The following is an 18,746-nucleotide window of genomic DNA, read 5'->3' on the forward strand; positions in this document are numbered from 1 at the left end:
AATCCTCTTTTAAAGTGAGTGGAGAACCTTCGGAGAGGGGATGGAAAAGTTTTCCTCAAAAACAAAAACGCGAGTAGCCGTTACCGTCCACCACCACCACCACGGGTCGGTCGGTCGGTCGGTCCGTGTTTGATGGATCATTGTTTTTTCGGGACCGAACTTCCTGTTACGGTCCTGTCCGGTCTGGCACTAAACGTCGCCTTCGCCCGGCTCCCTATGATGGTGTTGTTTTCGGTTGTTGTTGGTTGCTTGCAAAAGAAGTAGAAGATGAAAAAGAGATGAAGAAGAGATGAAAAGTCCGATTTGTTCGCGCGGGATTCGGTCATCATTATTGGCTCACCACCGAGATAACGATTATCAACCGCTTGTTTGCGGGTGGAACTTCGATTTCCTGCGAGTCCCTTGGTCGTGGTCGGTTCTCTGGGTTGGGGTTAAGGTTTTTGTACAAGAGTTTCTGAGGCGAGTTTTATTCCCTTCTAATCGTACTTTTGAAGAAATCGTTCTTCCAACTTAACGGTTAGAAGTTTGTTCGTTCTGGCGCTGCCCATCGTAGCATAAAGACTGCTGTACCGATCGATTTGAAATTTTAAACACATAATCTAAAATTTTAAACATATGCCAGGTAGCCCCGTCAAGTTTTTATAAAAATTGTTGATATTTTTTTTAAATAATTACGTAAATCTCGTTTTCTGAGGCAACATCGAAAAAAGTATCACTTTTTCAGCTTCAAGAAATTGCAAAAAATCGAAAAATTGAAAATTCAACAAAAACCCGACGGGACTACTTGGATAAACTCATAATCTAACAAAAGAATATTCATTTGCATATTTCTGATGACCCGGCACGTGGCTACGACGGGCACCGTAAAAAGTACATTTTTGCAAATTTGCCTTTCTAAAACGGATATCATGAACGTAGTTTTGATCAAATCTTCCCCAAAATAGAACCAAATGTTCTTAAAAAGTTGTAGTTCACTATGACATTCACAGAAAAAATTAAAGTTGAATAATTTCTGCACAAAAAATCGTCAAAAATGAGCCTCTTTTTGACCCGATATAACCATAGTCGTCCCCCTTAAAGGAAGACGTTTCGAACATTCTAATGTTTCCTGGCCTACCACCTGATCAGACGTTGAGTAGACTGACGCGGTAACATTTCAAACCTTTCAAAGGTCTTCATCTGACAGGTGTTCGAAGCTCTAACCATATTCATATCCTTTCAAACAGTTCCCCACCAAAAAAAAAGACAGAAAGCAGGCAGTTCGTTCCTATCTAACCTCCCGAAGATGGAAGTAGAGACTTCCCTCGAGGCGCATGAATCGCCCCTTCCGAATCCCATGGACGTGGATCTCTCGCAATTCACTCCCAAATCTCTCCACGACAGCGGATCTAACTAAAACATGGAACATGGAGAATACAAACATTCGGACGACTCCGGGATGAAAAGATAACTTTTCCGACCCCCTGGGGTTGGGGAGAAGCGCTGCAATCCGGGAAAATATTTTCCGCCACAACAAACACACGCGCGCACGCACAGACGCGGGGACGTGGACCACAAGTGAGCTATCGCGCGTCGGTGAAATGAAACGAGAAATTTACAAAGTTGGCGGCCGCCCGGAGGTTTCCTAGTGATGCTTCCTTCTGCTGCTGCTGCTGCTGCTACTGTGGCTGTCTACTCCTGATGGTTGCGCTGTGCCCTGGGATTTGTAAATAATTTACGTTGCTTGTCTCGAGCGTGGCCTCGGGGTCCGATATCTGCACGCACGCACGTCGTCGTCGTGGTCGTCGTCATCTTCGAATTTAATCAAAAAGTTCAAGCGCATCCAAATATCTCTCTGGTACTCTGGTCTCGCGTCCATTCTCTGTGCGTCCGAGAGGCTCGTTTGGAATTCACTACAAGTTTGTGTGTTCACAATTCTTTTCCTGGGGTCGGCTTTTCCATGGTTTTTTTTTTTTTGAGGGAAAATCCTTCTGTCTTCAGTTCGTCAGACTCACATCTGAGGTCTTCGACCTTTCTGAGGATATTTTCTTTAGCCCATGTTTCAAGGTCTTGAGGCAGTGGTCTCACCGGTGAACGAAATCATACTGCCAGTTATGTTGTAGAGAAGACTCTAACAAGATGATTGAATGTCGTATCCTTGGAATGTGATAAAGTAAAGGTTCGCGAGTTCCGAATCAGTTCACTATTATCAACACAATTATCCAACGAAGCGTAATCTCAAACCATCCTGAAACACTGGCGGCAATGTTAGCGCAACATGACGCTCAGTCTTCCTTCATGGATTCCTCTTAAACCCCGCCATCCGGACGGTGGATCCATCTCGAACCATTACCAGAGCGAACCGTCGGGATGATAAGAAACAACGGAGCAAAAAAAAAACAGCAACGAGAGAAATTGCTCCAGACAAAAACGATCCAACCCCTTTCCGGGAATGTGCCCGTCGAATGGAATGGGTGGTGGCCAACTTTACGAGAGAACCGACCACCACCACCACCACCGACGTCCTCTACTCCGTCCTCCTAACCTATAAAATCAGCAGTTTTATGTCCCACATTTTAAGGTTCATTTACATTTTATGCTACCGTAGAGGGGATCGGTACCGCTGGGGTGGTCCCGTGGACCAGTGGCCCGGGTGGGGGTGGTTTTGCAGAAATTATGCTGTTTGTACAGTGGTTCCACCGTCAGTGAGCAGACCATCAGACCCGGGCTAGGGGGGAGAGAGGTCACTTTACAATTTACACGTCCCAGGCACCTATCTCGCGTCGCCGTCGTCCCGGGAATGGGCGGACGGAGCAAACGTGTGCTGGTACGTGTAAACGGCGCCATTCCGTACCGTATCCTCCAGAGCTTCGGTTCCGGATGGCCGCGGCGCGTCGATGGCCGTGGCACGATATCGCGCTAACCGCACCACCGCCATCTTCATCCCGGCATCGTAACGTGACAAACATTGGCGCGAACGTGGCCCGATCCTTACCCGGTGGTGGATTTTCCTCCCCCCGGAAACCCGGCCACCCCGGGAATGTCCCCCTCCTTGGGACAATAGGGCGAAGCGAAGCGAAATGGAACAAAATGAGACATGACCGCCATCGTCCATTGCAAGCGACCCGCTAGGGGGAACGCTTGGGTTTGAAATAATTGCAATCCGTGCGCGAAGTCTGCCAGAGAGAGAGAAAGAAAGGACCCTGGATCACTCCCGGGATGCCAACCGGTACTCTTTCTTCCTGTTTCTTTCGTTTGCGTTCAGCCCGAAATTGAAACTAACCACCGATTGTGCCCAACCTCCTCGGAACCGGAACGACCGTTCCGTCATTCCGCACGGAGCAGCATTTTTATTGCCAGTCGTTGCGCATCGTGTCGTCACCTAGCAACAGCAGCAGCAGCGTCTCCTCTTCAGCCGGGACTCAAACACCGGGAACGAATTTGCAACGCGAAAGATAAGAAACGCGGGCTGCACTTTGCACCACGGGCACTGGCACTGGCACTGGCCCTCGGTGCGGTGTAAATCTGCAAAGCGAGCTCGCCCGGATTGCATTCCTTGATTGAGGAGATGGAGTAGAAGCAGAAGAAGAAGCACCTCACGCGAAGAGTGTTCCTGCACAATTCTTTTTACTGTTTTATGGTGGTTGCCATGCTGCTGCTTCCCTTCGGTGTACTACGATCTGTGGTCCAACGGCTGGCGATAGATCGCTGGCGAATCGCTCATCCGACCCTCGCGCTCTACGCGAGACATCCTTTGGCCATTAAGCATCTTCTCGCCTCACGGTTGGTGGTGCCGGTAGTCGTAATTCGTTTAGCAACACTGTTGTGCACTTACGGACGCAACACACTCGTACACACACACACAAATACCTTAGCACCTGCAGCGACCGACGCGAGGCGCATGCATGCACATTCCGTGGTCTTTCGGAGGGAAAGTAACCACAAGAAAGAGAGAAAGCGAAGCGTGTACCAGAAGAAGACTACAGGATTTCTCCAGGAAGTGAACGAACCAAAAAACAAAAAAAGAAAAGGACCAAAGGAATGCTTGGAAGTGGTGGAAACTCTATTTTTCTTTCCCGTGAAAAGACGTGGAGTGTAAAAGTCGAAAAATGAACGGCTAATCATGGCGCACAGCATAGCAGCAGCAGTAGACGAGCAGCACACGGACCAAAATGGTGTGCTGATGGCGACGTCGTCGACGACGAGTTGTGATGGATGGCACCTTTAGGAGCGGGATGCTTGTAGCGGTAGTACTGCAACCCTTTTCCAGGTGTGCGTGTACGTGTGTGTGTGTGTGTGTGTGTGCGCTTGTGGATTGCTTACCAGGAACCGGACGATTACACCTCGTTACGGTCATGTGCTTGACTGGTGTGCTCCCGGAGAATCTGCTGCATTCTGTACTGTTTACGCCTTTTACGCCTCTCCTCTCCTTTTTAGCTTGAAGCACCTGTTTCATGGGCTTCTAATTGAGTGCCAGACCCTCGCCACAGTGGCTTTGTGTTCGTAGAATGTGTGCAATGAATGTGTCTCGTGGGGGGGGGGGGGGGGGGAAAGATGAGAAATGCCGGGGGTAGCAAACTAACTAACTACTCGACCGCTGGCAGGAGGCATGCAAATGCAAATTCATTAAGCACCTCTTGTACCGGGCTCCTGTTCGAGGAGTATGGCAATTTCGCACGAACTACGGAGAGAGAAAGAGAGAACGCACCAGTCGTTTAGTGAGGTTAGGAGCAACTGACTCGGTGTTGGTGTGTGTGTGCGTTTTTTTTTTATCCTTCACCACTAATTGCCGACCAGAAGTGGAAAGTGGTGCAAAAGGTGGCACTCCTGGCGTCCACTCCGGCCATTTCCTTGTTTTTTTTTTCACGAAAAGCGGCTCATTATGCCTCTCATTAAAGCGTGCGATAAACGGTACAGTGGTAGGAAGTGGAAATTGGGATTCCATCCTTCGTCATGACAACGGCGTCACACACTCAGACGCTCGAGTGTATTGCGAGCGCTCTTCACTCTTCGGATCCATCGAAGCAATCCGGATGTCAGGATGTAAAACGTCACGTCACGTTCACGCGGGAATTACGCTTTGCAAAATTGTATCCCTCACGTTGGTATCAATTTTCCATTAATTCACCTCACCCCACAACCCCTCTTGGGGGTACACTTTTCATGCTCGCGGAAATTATTCCTGTCTTTTTTTTTGCCAACACTTTTCCAGGGAAAATGTGGTCATGATGAGCGTGCGAGTGCAATAGTGCATATTCCTGCTGCTGGAAACCTCATTATAGAGGCTCATCCATTCATGCGCACCCATAATGAGAACATAGGTAGAGGAGAAAGGGAGGGGGGGAGATCCCGCTTTTCCGGTGCGAGTTTCCCGGAATGGGAGGTCAGTTTTCCTCGACGCAAAGCGCACTGCAGTCAAGTCCTCCCGTGTGCTGATTAACTGCATCGAGTACGGATGCTGCCGGGCACAGCTTGGGGTCGCCATATTTTGGAGGCCGTGGGGAGCTGTCTGTGATGCCTTTTCCACACACTTGACACTGGGTTGGTTGGTAGGTTGGTTGGTTGGAGATATTGAATTATTACACTTTAACAGCATTATTTTGCGGTTTTATTGTGTGTGTAAGCTGCGTACGTTGCCCTCGGAACCCGGGAACCCGGGGCGGCTTTCCATTCAATTTTCCGACCATTTTCCAGCCCAGTCCCCCATCGAGAGCCAGCTCGAGGCTGCATTTTTCGGCGCGACATCAATTAAATGCAATTTTGCGTAATAAATTTGGGATTATTGTTCTCGATCCATACCTCTGTTCTGTTGTCCCCGATGCGTTGCGCTGTGTGCGTGTGTGTGTGGGGTCACCATTTGCGCCACCTCGGCCACGGGGTTTTGGCCCAGCGGCGTGGGCCCTTTGGGAATTAATAGGTTTAAGCTGAACAACTTTTCTCAACAACGAACGACGCCGCCGTTGACGATGACTTTGGGTGTTGTTGTATGTTCCCATGGTGCAGCTATGGCGTAGCGCCTGCCTGCCCTTGAACCGGAACGGGGTGATGTTGCGGCAACGGCAACAGCCGGTTGCTGCTCGATTCCGCCGATGGCACCACCATCGTCGCCGCTGCCGCCGCCGCCGACAGACAGCTTCCATAAATCAGTGCAATATTGATTCTAATCGTGACAAGTCACGCCTGTACTTTGTACTCGCGATCGGGCCAAATGTTATGCGGGCGCGAGCGCGGGCGAACCAAGACCAGCACGCGCGTCATGGTACTCCCGGCATTCCATTGATGCCGACCACCACCGATGTGCCTGCTGCCGAAGGCGTTGGTTGGTTGAGTAATTTTAAACAAATTTCCGCAAATTAATTGCTTTCTGATATGTTCTCGTGACGCCACGTGTGTGTGTGTTTGTGTGAGGGATTACTCAAGATGTCGGCATCGGACTCATCACTATTCATCACTAGCGACCACCATAAATGGGACGCTTTCGATTGAACAAAGGTCGCTCATAACTGATCGCAGAATATAGCGAAAACTATTTGCGGCTTCGTTTTACGTTTGCGAAACATATACATTTGCAATGCTCTGTTCCTAGAGTTCCTCTTATTAATAATAATTCTTCCATTCTAGGAAACGATTCTATTCTAAAGCATGGAACATTTAATATTTGACGGCACAAAATAGGTCATATCTTGGCCAAAAATTGACTTAAAAAGAAAAGAAATGTGTCATTTTGTAGGTTTTCTCATTGCCTTTATTAAAAAATATTGATACAAATTATTCATTACTTTATTATATGACTTTTTTAATTTATACTTTGACGTCACCTAAATACGTTTGCACAATACTGTAGGTCACATCATTTGCCCTCTTGTTGTACATCACCCGCATTTCAGTTGGTTTATATACATTTCCGATTTACTTTTAAAGTTTCCTTATGATAATTGTCCAATAGAAATCGAATGGTTCGAAAATCCAGACAGGTTGTTGCATTGATAGTTTTCCATCGATGAAATCGATTTATTTAAATACAAAAAATTACCGTCATACCTTCATCAAAAACAGCTATCTAAATTATACCAAACTTACACAGGAACATTGGTGGACAAATGCAGGACAAATTCCTTTTCCGTAGACACTCTCTATTGCACAAATTTAGAATGAACGTTGCCCCAATGGTGAAAACATTTGATTTGTCGCAATAATTTCATATCCCATGTCAAATCATCATCTTATGGGCAAATTTACCTCCGTAAATAAACCAAACCGTCCATCGAAATGCATGGTTTGAATTCGGTCAACACTTGTTCATACAGTTTCCCTGCACGGATTTAGGCAATCAAGCTGTGCTCTAGGGTCCTGTTTGGTTATTTTCTGGCATAATACGATCCTAAAACTTCATTTAAACATTTTTGCCGAACTGTTATGTCGACTATCGTGAGTTTTTCTCGGTGAAATCATGCCAATAGATCCTAGAATTGTTGATTCAATTTTATCGAATGTTTTATTATTTTTTCGGTTGTTTTATTTAGCTAGAATCAAGTTAAAAGTCCTCCAGTAACGGTTACATATGTTATTTTGAAATGAGTTTGGAAATATGAAGACTTTCACGGTTTTACGAATTTCACGAATTTTAATAGTGATTGTGTAGATTTTTCCCCCTTCTCGTTCCATCGGCGATAACTTTTGAAGACGTGAATCACTAAATAAGCAGAATACAATGATTCAAACACTGCCAACAGAATTGCAATGCGGCCACTAGAGGCGCTGCAATGATTAAAAATTAACGGCCAAATATTAACTGTTCCATGCTTTAATTGGAAATTTAAAATCAATTTTGGAATTGAATGGCTTTAACATTCGTCTATGCGCCATATATTAGTTTCAAAAACCCGATTCTGATCCTATATAAACAAAAATCCTTTTTCTGAATTCGGAAACCGTTTTAAGCTTAGAACAGATGCTTAAAAGAATTGCAATTTGTTGAGTCACATTTATCTCTTTCCACAACATAAAATGGAGCAACTGCACAAAGCACACTTCTATCACAGAACTCAAATTAATTATGAAAGTTTGGTTACTGAACGGAAATTATATTCAAATGCAACTGGGGGATTATAGATTTTGCACGAAACGCAAACGTTTACACTTGCTATACCAAATCAAAGCTGTTTAATTATGTATTCGCATCCTTAGCGAGGACATTAGCTGCTTCAATATTAAAATCATTCCCCAATTTCCTGTTGAACAATCGATTCAAGTAGCAGCCTGAATGCGTGAAGCTCCAAACGCATTCGACGGCGCTTTAAAATGTCCCAGAACCCCTCTCGTCACTGGAATCCCAAAACAAAAGAAGAAGAAAAAACCGGCCACACATTTAGAGAAAATCGTTCGAAACTTTTCGTCTGAGGTTTTATTAACAAAAAGCATGTTTTTCTGCTGCCAGCTCGAGGCAACACTATCTCACACACACACACACACGTCACATACACATCACAACCGGGCATCCTGTCCTTCACTTCCCTTACCCGAGGGTAGCCCTTAGCCGTGCGATCTGGGCATCGAGCGCCGCCAGATTAAACTCCGGATCACGCGGTGGACTGGCACGGATCTGTTCGAGCGACTTGAGCACATGGTCCGGTACTGGCGGTTCCACCGGTAGGTGCGCACCCTGTGGCTGGAAACCGTACGCCGAGTCGGCATTGTAGGCCACCCGGTACAGCACCCCATCCGGACCGGTGTACGAGTATTCGCCGGCCGCATTCGCTCCATCGTAGCTCGACTGTTGCGCCGCAATCCCATTGCTCGTCTCGTACCGATAGTTGTAAGCACCGCTGGGATCATGGTTATGTTCCTGGGCCAATATCACGGCCTGGGATTCGGCGCCACCGAGCGGCGAAATGCGCTTCTGTTGCGGGGCGGCCAATACTCCGGTTACTACCATCACCGCTGCCATCGCTGCGATCATCTGCGTTTCGATTGAAAGAATTTGTTGGGATTAGGATCACACAAGAGAATCGTCGCCATCATGCTTACCATCTTGCTAAACATCTTCTTGCTGTCCCCGGGGGAAATTCCAATCGACCAAGCTGCTTCCAAGGAGTACACTTTGCGGCTGCGTGCTTTGAGGAGAACCAACCGACAATGACTGATACTGGGCTGTGCACTTGTCGAATCTTATATATACACACCCCACACCGCTGATCATGTTGATGATGACGATGATGACGATGGGATGGGATGCTGGTGTTCGGTGGGTGGCCAGCCGAATTATGCCTCGATCTCCTCGATCGCGGGTACCACTACTGGCGTGTGAAGCACGCCTATAGCGCGCCCGTACTCGGGCCGCTTGGGACTACTCCAATGAGTAGTCTCCGTGAAGGAGAGAGAACGAGATGGCAGCGAGATGATGGATCTTTAGTCATCAAATCCCTCCAGCACAACACCGGGTACTGCAGGTAGAGCCCCCTCCCTCCGCCAACAAGGGATCGCACCCTTGGCAGAGTCTGGCTGTCAGTAAGTGTGTGTGTCGGCGTCGTCGATGAGCAATGCGAAGCCAGCGTCGGTTTTTGGCCAAACCGTCGAGCGAAGCGTGGTAAATTAGTCGATTAAATGTCACTCGCGTAAACACGCAATTCGCTCATGAGGTAGAGAAGGGTGGTAAAGACCCCCAGCAGCAGCAGCAGCAGCAGCAGCAGCAGCAGCAGCAGCAGACGAGCATGATCATCATCAACGGGGGGGGGGGGGGAAGCGACTCTTGAGACGACCCTGTCGCGCATCTCGAACAACGATTAGTCGTCGTAACTCTGCTGGAGCAACAAAGGAAGCGGTCAGACCTACCCCCCGGGGACGATCAACTGACCAACGCGACGACGATCGCGATCTGACGATCTGGTGCGCGATCAACACGCTATGCGATGGTGCATCCAGCAACCTTCAAATATTAATCAAAAATCTAGACCACAGATCCTCAACCACAACCAAGCAAACAGTCCGCGCGCGTTCACACGAATGGCCACGGCGTGATGTCATAGTAGCAACCCCTCCAGGGGGGAGGTCGACAACGCGGACGATCGATTTCACACCCCAAAGTAATGTTCCCTTTCCCATCGCCTCAGCATCGCCCCATGATTGACAGGTACGCACGGTGGTGATGATGATGGTGGTCTAGCAGCTAAGATGCCAGAGTTCACCGTGGCCCAAAATGTTGCCAAAACAGTGTGCAAACGCCCGTCTGCGTGTGTGCGCGAGATCTATTGCGAAATGGTACCAAAGAGCGTCACACGTTCGAGCATCCTCTGTTGGAGATGTTGCTTCCGTTTTTGGGCTGGCTGGGCGCAGAAGCGCTGGGCTGAAGGTCATAAAAGTTTAGGTCCCGGCTCCTAATATGGTGGTTCCACAAGCGCTTTACAATCAGCGCAACTTGTGAGGATATTACTACATCCATCCCGAAACATGTTGCGTTGTTGTTGCTGAACTTTTGTGCGCTGCGAGAATGTAAATTAAGACACAATGCTTCCATCGTCCAGCCACAGACAGCAACAACAACCATCATTAGCGACCACGACAATTGTCTGTGGCTTGTGTTTTGTGCTTTGTCGTCTGCGCGATCATCGCGCAATGCAAAGGTCGCGTGCCACGGGGTGGGATCATTTTCCTCCTCCTCCTTCTTCTGCTCGCTGGAAATCCGCCGCGAAATGTCAGCGCATGTGAGAATCAAACAAAACAGACAGACAAGCCACCTGGAGCGATGAAGAGGGAGTTGAAACCGAAGCACCGGCAGTGGGCGAGATGAAAGGCGCGTCGCTGATGATGACGTCGTGCGCGGCGTCGTGTCCAACGCGGCTAATCGTTACAAATTGGTTTACCGCGCGCGCCAATCATTGCTGATGCTGCACTGAGGGGTGGTGAGAAATTTCATCTTCTTGCACCCTGTTTACACTGGCGGATTGAACGCGAACGTGAAGGTTGCAGCAGCAGCAGCAGCAGCAGCGATGGTAGATTGTCGCGCAGCCGATCACCGGCAGCCGGCCGTTTGTGCGATTTTGTTGCGATTCCCGCCCACAGTCACCGTAGTGTGGCCGTCCGCATGCCAGCCCCGGGCGCTCGCTGAACTATCGGCCAGCAGCAGCAGCAGCAACAGCCGGCATTAATGCGCGGCGCGCATCGTGCAACATATTTCACATTCAATTAAGTGCACTATTAGTCTTCGGGTGGTGGCGGTGATGGTGGCGACCGTCACTGTGCCAGACACACACACACACACCGTCGACACGAAGGAACAGCAAATCAATATCGAACCAGCGCGACCGCTCGTCCCTGGGAATGCCAATTCTCTCACGGATCTGCGGCTGGCTGGTAGGGCGGACACTTTTCGAATGGCAAAACCCAGTGCCCAGTGCAAGAAGGGGGTGCGGTACCGGTCCGGGGAGTGTAAATTTGTGGGTGCTAGTGGCCGCCCAACGACGGATGGCACCGCAGCCATCGTGACGAGGTGCCGATGCTCATGATGATTTCTCCGGTCGGTTTTCGCTTTAACTCATTTTTGCTGCTCGTTTCTTGTGCTGCTGCTGCTGCTGCTGTTGCTGCTGGTGCTGGTTGATTGTGTAATTAGAATGGACACGAAGCGGTAGACTGGGACTGGGCGTTTTACCTAATCAAACAAAACCTTTCCGAAGCCGTTCGACGTTCGAACCTTTTTGGTTCAGCAGCGGAATGGCTTTACGACATCGTGATTGGTGATAAATGGGCAACTATTTCTTTGGCCAAACACCAGATGGACGTTTTGCAGATAGAGGCAAAAGAAATAAATGGAAATCGTAAGCGGTTCCTTAAATTGCATTTATTAGTTTTATTTTGATCCAGGTTATCATTTATATTTTTCGATTAATATCAGGAAAGTACGTCAATCAATTACTTTAAATTCCATTTTGGAAGACTAAGATACAGCATTGGTAGATAAAATAGCAGCGCTAGTGCGTTTTGCAACCTTTCGTTCTGTATTTGCTCAGAATTGTTTTTAATTCAACTTGAAGGCATGTTTTAGGAATAGTGGAGCTCACTCACGAATTCAAATGGAAAAAACTCAACGAATTCAAATGGAAAAAAATCATTTTAAAAATCTATTTCGGGCACAGTTTTGTTGGATTTTCTGTTCATTTCTCAGAAATGTGTTGGAAGTTTTGAGTACTACATAGCTCGCTTGTAATTCTGAATAATCGTTGAACATCTTTGTGATATCCTATTTACTAGTTTGAATTGATTGGTATTTCAAGCCCAAGCAGCGTTTACCACGACCCATATTTTCTTAAAATCTTTCTAATGCATTCTTGATTTCAGGGTATAAAAAATGGACCGAATTTATGACGAGAAAGGCCATAGATCAGTCAATTTCGCTTGCGATAAATTTTACATTTGAACAATTAATGCTGTGTTTTGAGTAATTCTTTTACAAAAACACCCTTTTTTCGGGCATTTTGTTTTCAATTCTTGAGAATATACACGTTCTACACGCTGTAAGCGTAGTAAATTACATCTGTGACTTCTGCGATACGATGAATGGGTCATACGCAGTAGTATATACGCAGTAGTAGTATTTCTGCTTCCTATTATACAACATTTCGATCTCATAATTTCTCTGCAAAGTCTGCGATTCTTCGGTTAAGCTACCTAATGTTCAAGAATCTTTAAAGTTAACTAAACTCACTCTTCTGGGCCCTAATGCGGTAACAGATTGCTTTCCTTGCAGCAATACCCACTCTCCATAATGTATCCGGCCTTGCAGGGCGGTTCATCGGAGGCCCTCAAGCTTTCTGAAGGAATTACCGCCAGCTGTTGGCGCAGATTCGCACAATCCCAATCATTATTGGACAGCGAGACAGTAAATAATGTATTGTTGGGTGACACTTTCAGTGTTTTGATGTTGTTGTTACGCAGATACAGGAACTCAAGTTTGTCCAACAATGGACTGCTGAGATCTACGGCCGTCAGTAGATTGTAAGACAGTTCCACCCATCGGAGCTGCCTCAAATGTGCCGGCGGTATATCGAATCCGAGCAGGCGGTTATTGTTCATCAACAGATTTTTCAGCGGCATTTCTGCCGGGAAATACTCGGGAAGCACTTGCTGAATTTCGTTGTGCGCTAAATCGACCTCCTTCAATGCCCGAAACCTGGCTAGCCAGGATATGTTCGTAAGCCGGTTACCGCGAAGGCTGAGCTCCTGCAGCCGTTTGTTTACGCCATTTTGCACCTTCACTTCTGTGAGTCTGTTCAAGCTTACGTCGAGTATCGTTACCTTCGAGAATTGACTAAAATCTAAACGCTCCAAATGGTTGTTGCTTAAATAGACCGTCTCCGAAATGTTGCTGAAGGTATTGTCCTCGATCTTGGTCAACCGGTTGCCATTGAGGTAAACCTGTGCCAGCTTCGCATTAAAAGCGAACAGTCCCGGAGCGAGTCGTGAAATTTTATTATGATCCAGCGAAAGAACTCGCAGCTCCCGCAAGGCAGAAAAGACGCCCAGCTCGAGGTGGGTAATGTTGTTGTGGTCCAGATTTAGTTCCTCCAGTTTTTCTCCTTTATCGAAAGCACCCCGTTCAATCGTTCGCATCTGTAAGTGTTCAAGCACGAGGTTAACAGCGTTCGGAAAGGCTGGGACTAGTTCCTTCGGTAGTTTGTCCATCGTTGAGTTTTCGAACACTACACATGTTGCGCTTTTCGTTCGTTCATCGCCAGTGAAATAGTCCCGCGGTACGGTTTCCGATTCTGTGAAGTGAGCATTAATAAATATGCACCCGATGTACGTTATCAAACGATTTTGTTCCAAGTTTACGTTCTGCCACTCTGGTACGACGGGGCCTATTGTCATGGTCTTCGGTTGGGCTGAGCGTTTCCGAAGTGCTGCAATGCGGCCATATTCATCATTTTGGGCAAAACCAACGAGGAAATGAGAAGACAGGAGCACACTGCACAAGAAATCGGTAAAGAAATAGTATTTTAAGCAGCTGCTGCTGTTTGTTTCACTAAATTTTTCGCTAAAACAACACAGTACCTCAGAACAATTGCTTCGATTCTTGGCATGATGCGAACCACAGAAACACTTTGTACGAATAAAAACTTGAAACTGACTTTGGAATAAGAGAAGATGGTCCTCTTCGTGACTTGTTGTTGAGCATTAGCAACTGATAAGAAACAGATGGTTCGTCTGTGTTTATATATGTTCAAAAAAAAAAAGGTAATGATAAGGCAACAAGAAAGGTCGTTCGATAGACACTACTCCCCCTTCGTAACTCGCCGAAAATTAATCATTTCGTCGTGCTGATAGTCAACGTCTGGTAAACCTCAAGCCGGTGCTTGTGTCCTGATACTTTTCGGGTACACTGTGACGAACACTGGTATGCTGTAATCATTGAAAGTAATGCTGTCGAAACAATTGAACAGCACCGAGAATGAAAAATACCGTAACTAATGAACCACTTCGATATTGTGCAAGTTTGCGGTGAAAAAGGGAATGTTTTCCGCAAAAAAACAAAAACAAAACACGTCCCGCTGATAGAAAAGAGGCGCAAGAAGAATGGTGTAGCATAAATTTGAAACCAAAATAGCAACGTTTTTTTTTTGTTGATGGCAGTATCAGTAAAACAGAAAACAAAAGCCCTCAAGAGCATTCTTCTAAGCGTCTCTGATCGGTGCCGCCAATGTGAAACAGATGATCCTCATCATCATCGTCATCATCATCATCATCCAGCCAGCCAGCCTCTTGTCAACGAAGTCGTTTGTTATCGTGTTACGCGCAGGACCTGGCCTGGGGATGAAATGGTTAAACAGCTTCAAGCCGTTGTGCATCCACAAACCGAGGCACGTAACAGCGCGTTTCCTCCCCTTCCCTAGGTACTTTCCTCTCTCTCTCTCTCTCTCTTCAGATACTCCACCACTGCACGGAAAACAATTCACTTACGCACCCCGAACACGTTTCCGTAATTTTTGGCTGATATTATTTATTACCGGGCCCGCCCCAGCTCAAGAAAAGCCATCCTTCAATCATCCATCCCCGTCGTGGTCGTGGTCCGCTCTGCTCCATCGCACGAATTTGCAAGGATGGCAGAACGGGGTTGAAGGGTCTTCCTCGGGAGCGCAGACGAGAAAAAAGAGGAAAGGAAAAAACGCAATTCAGTCTCCCTCCCAGTTGACGACGACGAGCGCGTCGCGACAATTCGGTTTCGAAGGATTATATTCCAGCTACAGCAGCGACGATCCTATCTGGATCGTGCCTTGGCCGGTTGCGTAAGTAGGTCGAAGGTTGTTGCTGTTGCCTGTGTACCGTAACACGTTCGTTCAAATCAAACGAATTGGCCGGAAAATTCGATTCGTCGTCCCTCGTGTCGTGTGTGTCGAGGACCAGCCTCTTGCTCGTTGGTCTGTTACACCAAAATTGAGGCTACGATGACACTGTAACAACCGTTTTGTCCTTAGTGTCTTAAAACAAACAGAAAAACGAGGCGGAACGAGATGAGCATGATCTGGAAACCGGAGCACACACGGACACACACACTTTGTGCCCAGTCATCGGTCGGCAATTAAAAATTGGGAGCTTCCTGAGATGGCCGATGAGATGACAGAAAGTGATTCGCTCGCAACGGCATAACCGGTTGGTTAAACTTTATCGTTTTAAATAAAGTTTCCATCCCGATTGGGCCATCGGAGGATCAGACTGGGTGCGTTGATGTGGTCAACGCGAAGGAGAGAGAGACGAGAGAGACAGAGTGGAGCATCGAATTGATTGCCCAAAACTGTCAACGCATCAGCGCCGTCGAATCGATCGATCGATCGATCCAACAGCAGCCGGGGATTGATGTGCCACATTTTTCATAACATCGTCAGCTCCTTCGGTTTCCACGCAATACTTATTGGGAGCCTGGAAGTGTCCAAAAAATTTATTAAAAACCAGAGCGCAACCAGAGTGATTGGGCGAAACCTTTCCATCATATCCAGGCAGACCGGTCGGGGACTAGAAGATGTTCCGCTTCAGCACTTTCAGGATAGAGGCCGTCAGTTGGGTTTTTTTCCACTTTGCAGCCGCCTTCGCCTTTTTGGGGCAGTGAGTTGGGCGGTTGAGACGCATTGATTTATTTTCCGCGTATTGAATGATGAAAAATGAAACGGTTTTGATGCGATCGATCGAGCCGGTTTTGGGTGCGAAAGTTGCCGCCTTCTTATCAGCAGCATCATGAGCTTGACGGGCAGGCGTTGTTGGCGTGTTTCCGATGCCATGCTGCGATCCTCGAGCTCAGAACAAGCGTTTCAAGTTGAAAGGAATAAATGGAAGGCTCTAGATATGCTAAAGCTAAAGAGAGATATGTGTGCGGATTGTTGTCTTTAAAAACGAAGTTAAATAACTTTAGATCAAGTCAAGAAGATCAAATTCAAGTAAAAATGAAAAACAGAACCTTGGTAAAGTCCTTACAATGAGATACAATGAGCTCATTGAACTGATAACTAAAACTTATGTAGACGTCTGAAGATCAATTGAATGTTTATTGAAATTTCAACATTCAACTCAACATTCCAGTTCATCTTTTGGATTAACAACTAAAATGCAGAGAAAATCAGGTGAAGTAGATAGCCAATAGTCTTCTGTCTATTGTCATCTTACATCAAATTTCAACTCAAATCCAATATACACGGTCTGTCACAAAGTAAACAGGACTTTAGCAATAGGGACATTTCTGGGGGCGTCACACTGATGTGGTTGTTAGACAGGCAATTTCGTTCCTGATTTTTTGCCAAAATTTCATGAAATTTGGTCCATTAGAAGTTATTGCGCCTAAAGTAAAGTATGTTTTTGTGGTTAGTACAAACCTTCTGAATGGCCAAAATGTCAGCATTACGTTTTCGTTCCATCGACAAGTGAAGTTTTCCGAATTGATAAAAGTCACAGGATGCCAGATCAGGTAAATAAGGCAAATGATTTATCGATAAAATGGTCTAAAAAATCAGTAATGAGCGTCAGTCGATGAAATTATGCCAACTCCCTTCTTCACGATATTCTCGATATTCACCCAATTGGTCGGTAAAAAATTGCAATGAAATGAATCTTTGTATACTCGTTATTCCATTTTCATAAAACTTAATGACAATTTTGGCTCAATTTTTGTAAAAATCGCGCATTAACCGCGGTAGGAAAACCACCTCCATAGTGTAATCACAAACTTGGTTTGGCCAACATGAAGGTCTTTGTTAACGACTTCACAACCGATTTTAAAAAGCGTATACTACTCATGAACTCGGCCACGAGATAGGCAATCATCACCTTAAACTTGTTCTATCAATTTAAACGTTTTACCGAGATTAAAACAAAATTTGATATTGTTCAATTGATGTGTCCAATTTCGACTAAAGCAGGGCATATGTTTCGTTTAAACAAACAATACACTGTTCAAGCATTTGATCGGAAACTCATCGATTCAACACACCCAAAATGAAGATTGAAATCGTTGGCCGGTGGAATCCATTGCGACTTTCAATTTTACAGTCCAAACTCACCGTTTATTCTATAAGCTACAATTTAGCAGCTGGCGTAAAAGATAAGATATTGCACTCCGGCAAGGGCTAAACGCCCTCTCTGCCACACACACTCAGGCGCAAGGACACGCACATGGACACGGCAAATGGAGCAGCAGCAGCATCGTGGAGCAAGCAAATGGAACCGTCATAAACGCTTCCAGCCGCTGCTAATCAAATTTAAACGTCTTCCAACCCGTCCCGGTCACCATTCCATCGTTCCACCATCGACCGGTCGTCGTCGACGGTGACGACGAAGCATCAGCATCCGCCACGGCCACGACCACGGACCCTGCTGCAGGGTCTCGAGACCAGAAACGGAACGAAACGAAACTGAGGAATGGCAGCAGCAAAAAAAAAAAGTGGTAGCCAGACAAGCTCGAGGAACCGTAAGGGCTCACCTACCACCCTTGCCACCACCAACCGTCCTGCCGATCGTCATACGATGCGTCAAACGCAGAGATGGCCGCCTGCTGCTGCTGCTGCTGCTGCTGGTTGGGTTGCTGGAAAATATTGCTTTTCATTCCAGTGCTACTTATGAGCCTTTTTTTCACTCTTCATCCCACCCCTCTTGGCACTTTCCTTGGCCGCAACGGAATGGAAATCCAGCATACAGGCAGGCAGGCAGGCAGTCAGTCAGTGTGTAGGTGGCAGCGACGTGCCTGACGTCGCACGGGACCCCGCACCCGGAGCCCGATATCACACGCTGGGCTCGGAACAGAACACAGCGCGCCGAGCGAAACGTGAAAGTTCAACAATGGAACGGCTCCGGCCGGCTCGGCTCGATGAGCTGGAAAGGACGCACTCCGGGGCCCAGACCCGCGATAGGCGCGCGAGGCGGTCGCACACTGGCACCAAACGACCAGTTTTGGTGGCCAAAAGCCGTGCGCTAACCGTGAATGCGAAACGGTTGAAACGGGAGTTGGTGGCCACCTTGTGTGTTTGCTGATTAGGATTTGATATGCTCCTTCTCATGTGCACACACACACACACACGGACTCAGCTCGATGTTTGGAATTCGGAACATTTTCTTCTCTCCAACGAGCTGCTCCAAGTGCTGCTTCTGCTACTGATGGCGATTTGAAGAAAGGAAATAATAATAATAATGATGATGCTATTCCCATTCGTCGTCGTCGTCGTCGTCGTCGTCCACCGTCGTCGAATGGGTCCTTGGCTTTGCCTGCACCAACTCAAACCCCCGCCCTTTCTTCATCA

At 47.0% G+C, this 18,746-nt stretch overlaps 2 protein-coding genes across 4 annotated transcripts in view; one reads left to right on the forward strand and one right to left on the reverse strand.

The window, feature by feature from the left end:
- LOC125954612 (Krueppel-like factor luna) overlaps positions 1-18,746 on the forward strand; it is a 259,374-nt gene that overhangs the window by 150,992 nt on the left and 89,636 nt on the right. The window lies entirely within an intron of this gene.
- On the reverse strand, positions 8,355-9,153 carry LOC125954665 (endocuticle structural glycoprotein ABD-4-like). The gene is made up of 2 exons (XM_049685144.1): positions 9,007-9,153; positions 8,355-8,938 (listed from the first exon to the last, which is right to left on the reverse strand). The coding sequence occupies exons 1-2, from the start codon at positions 9,019-9,021 to the stop codon at positions 8,495-8,497; spliced, it is 459 nt and encodes a 152-aa protein (XP_049541101.1). The 5' UTR covers positions 9,022-9,153; the 3' UTR covers positions 8,355-8,494.

Source organism: Anopheles darlingi, chromosome 3, assembly GCF_943734745.1.
Source record: "Anopheles darlingi chromosome 3, idAnoDarlMG_H_01, whole genome shotgun sequence".
Classification (NCBI taxonomy): Eukaryota; Metazoa; Arthropoda; class Insecta; order Diptera; family Culicidae; genus Anopheles; species Anopheles darlingi.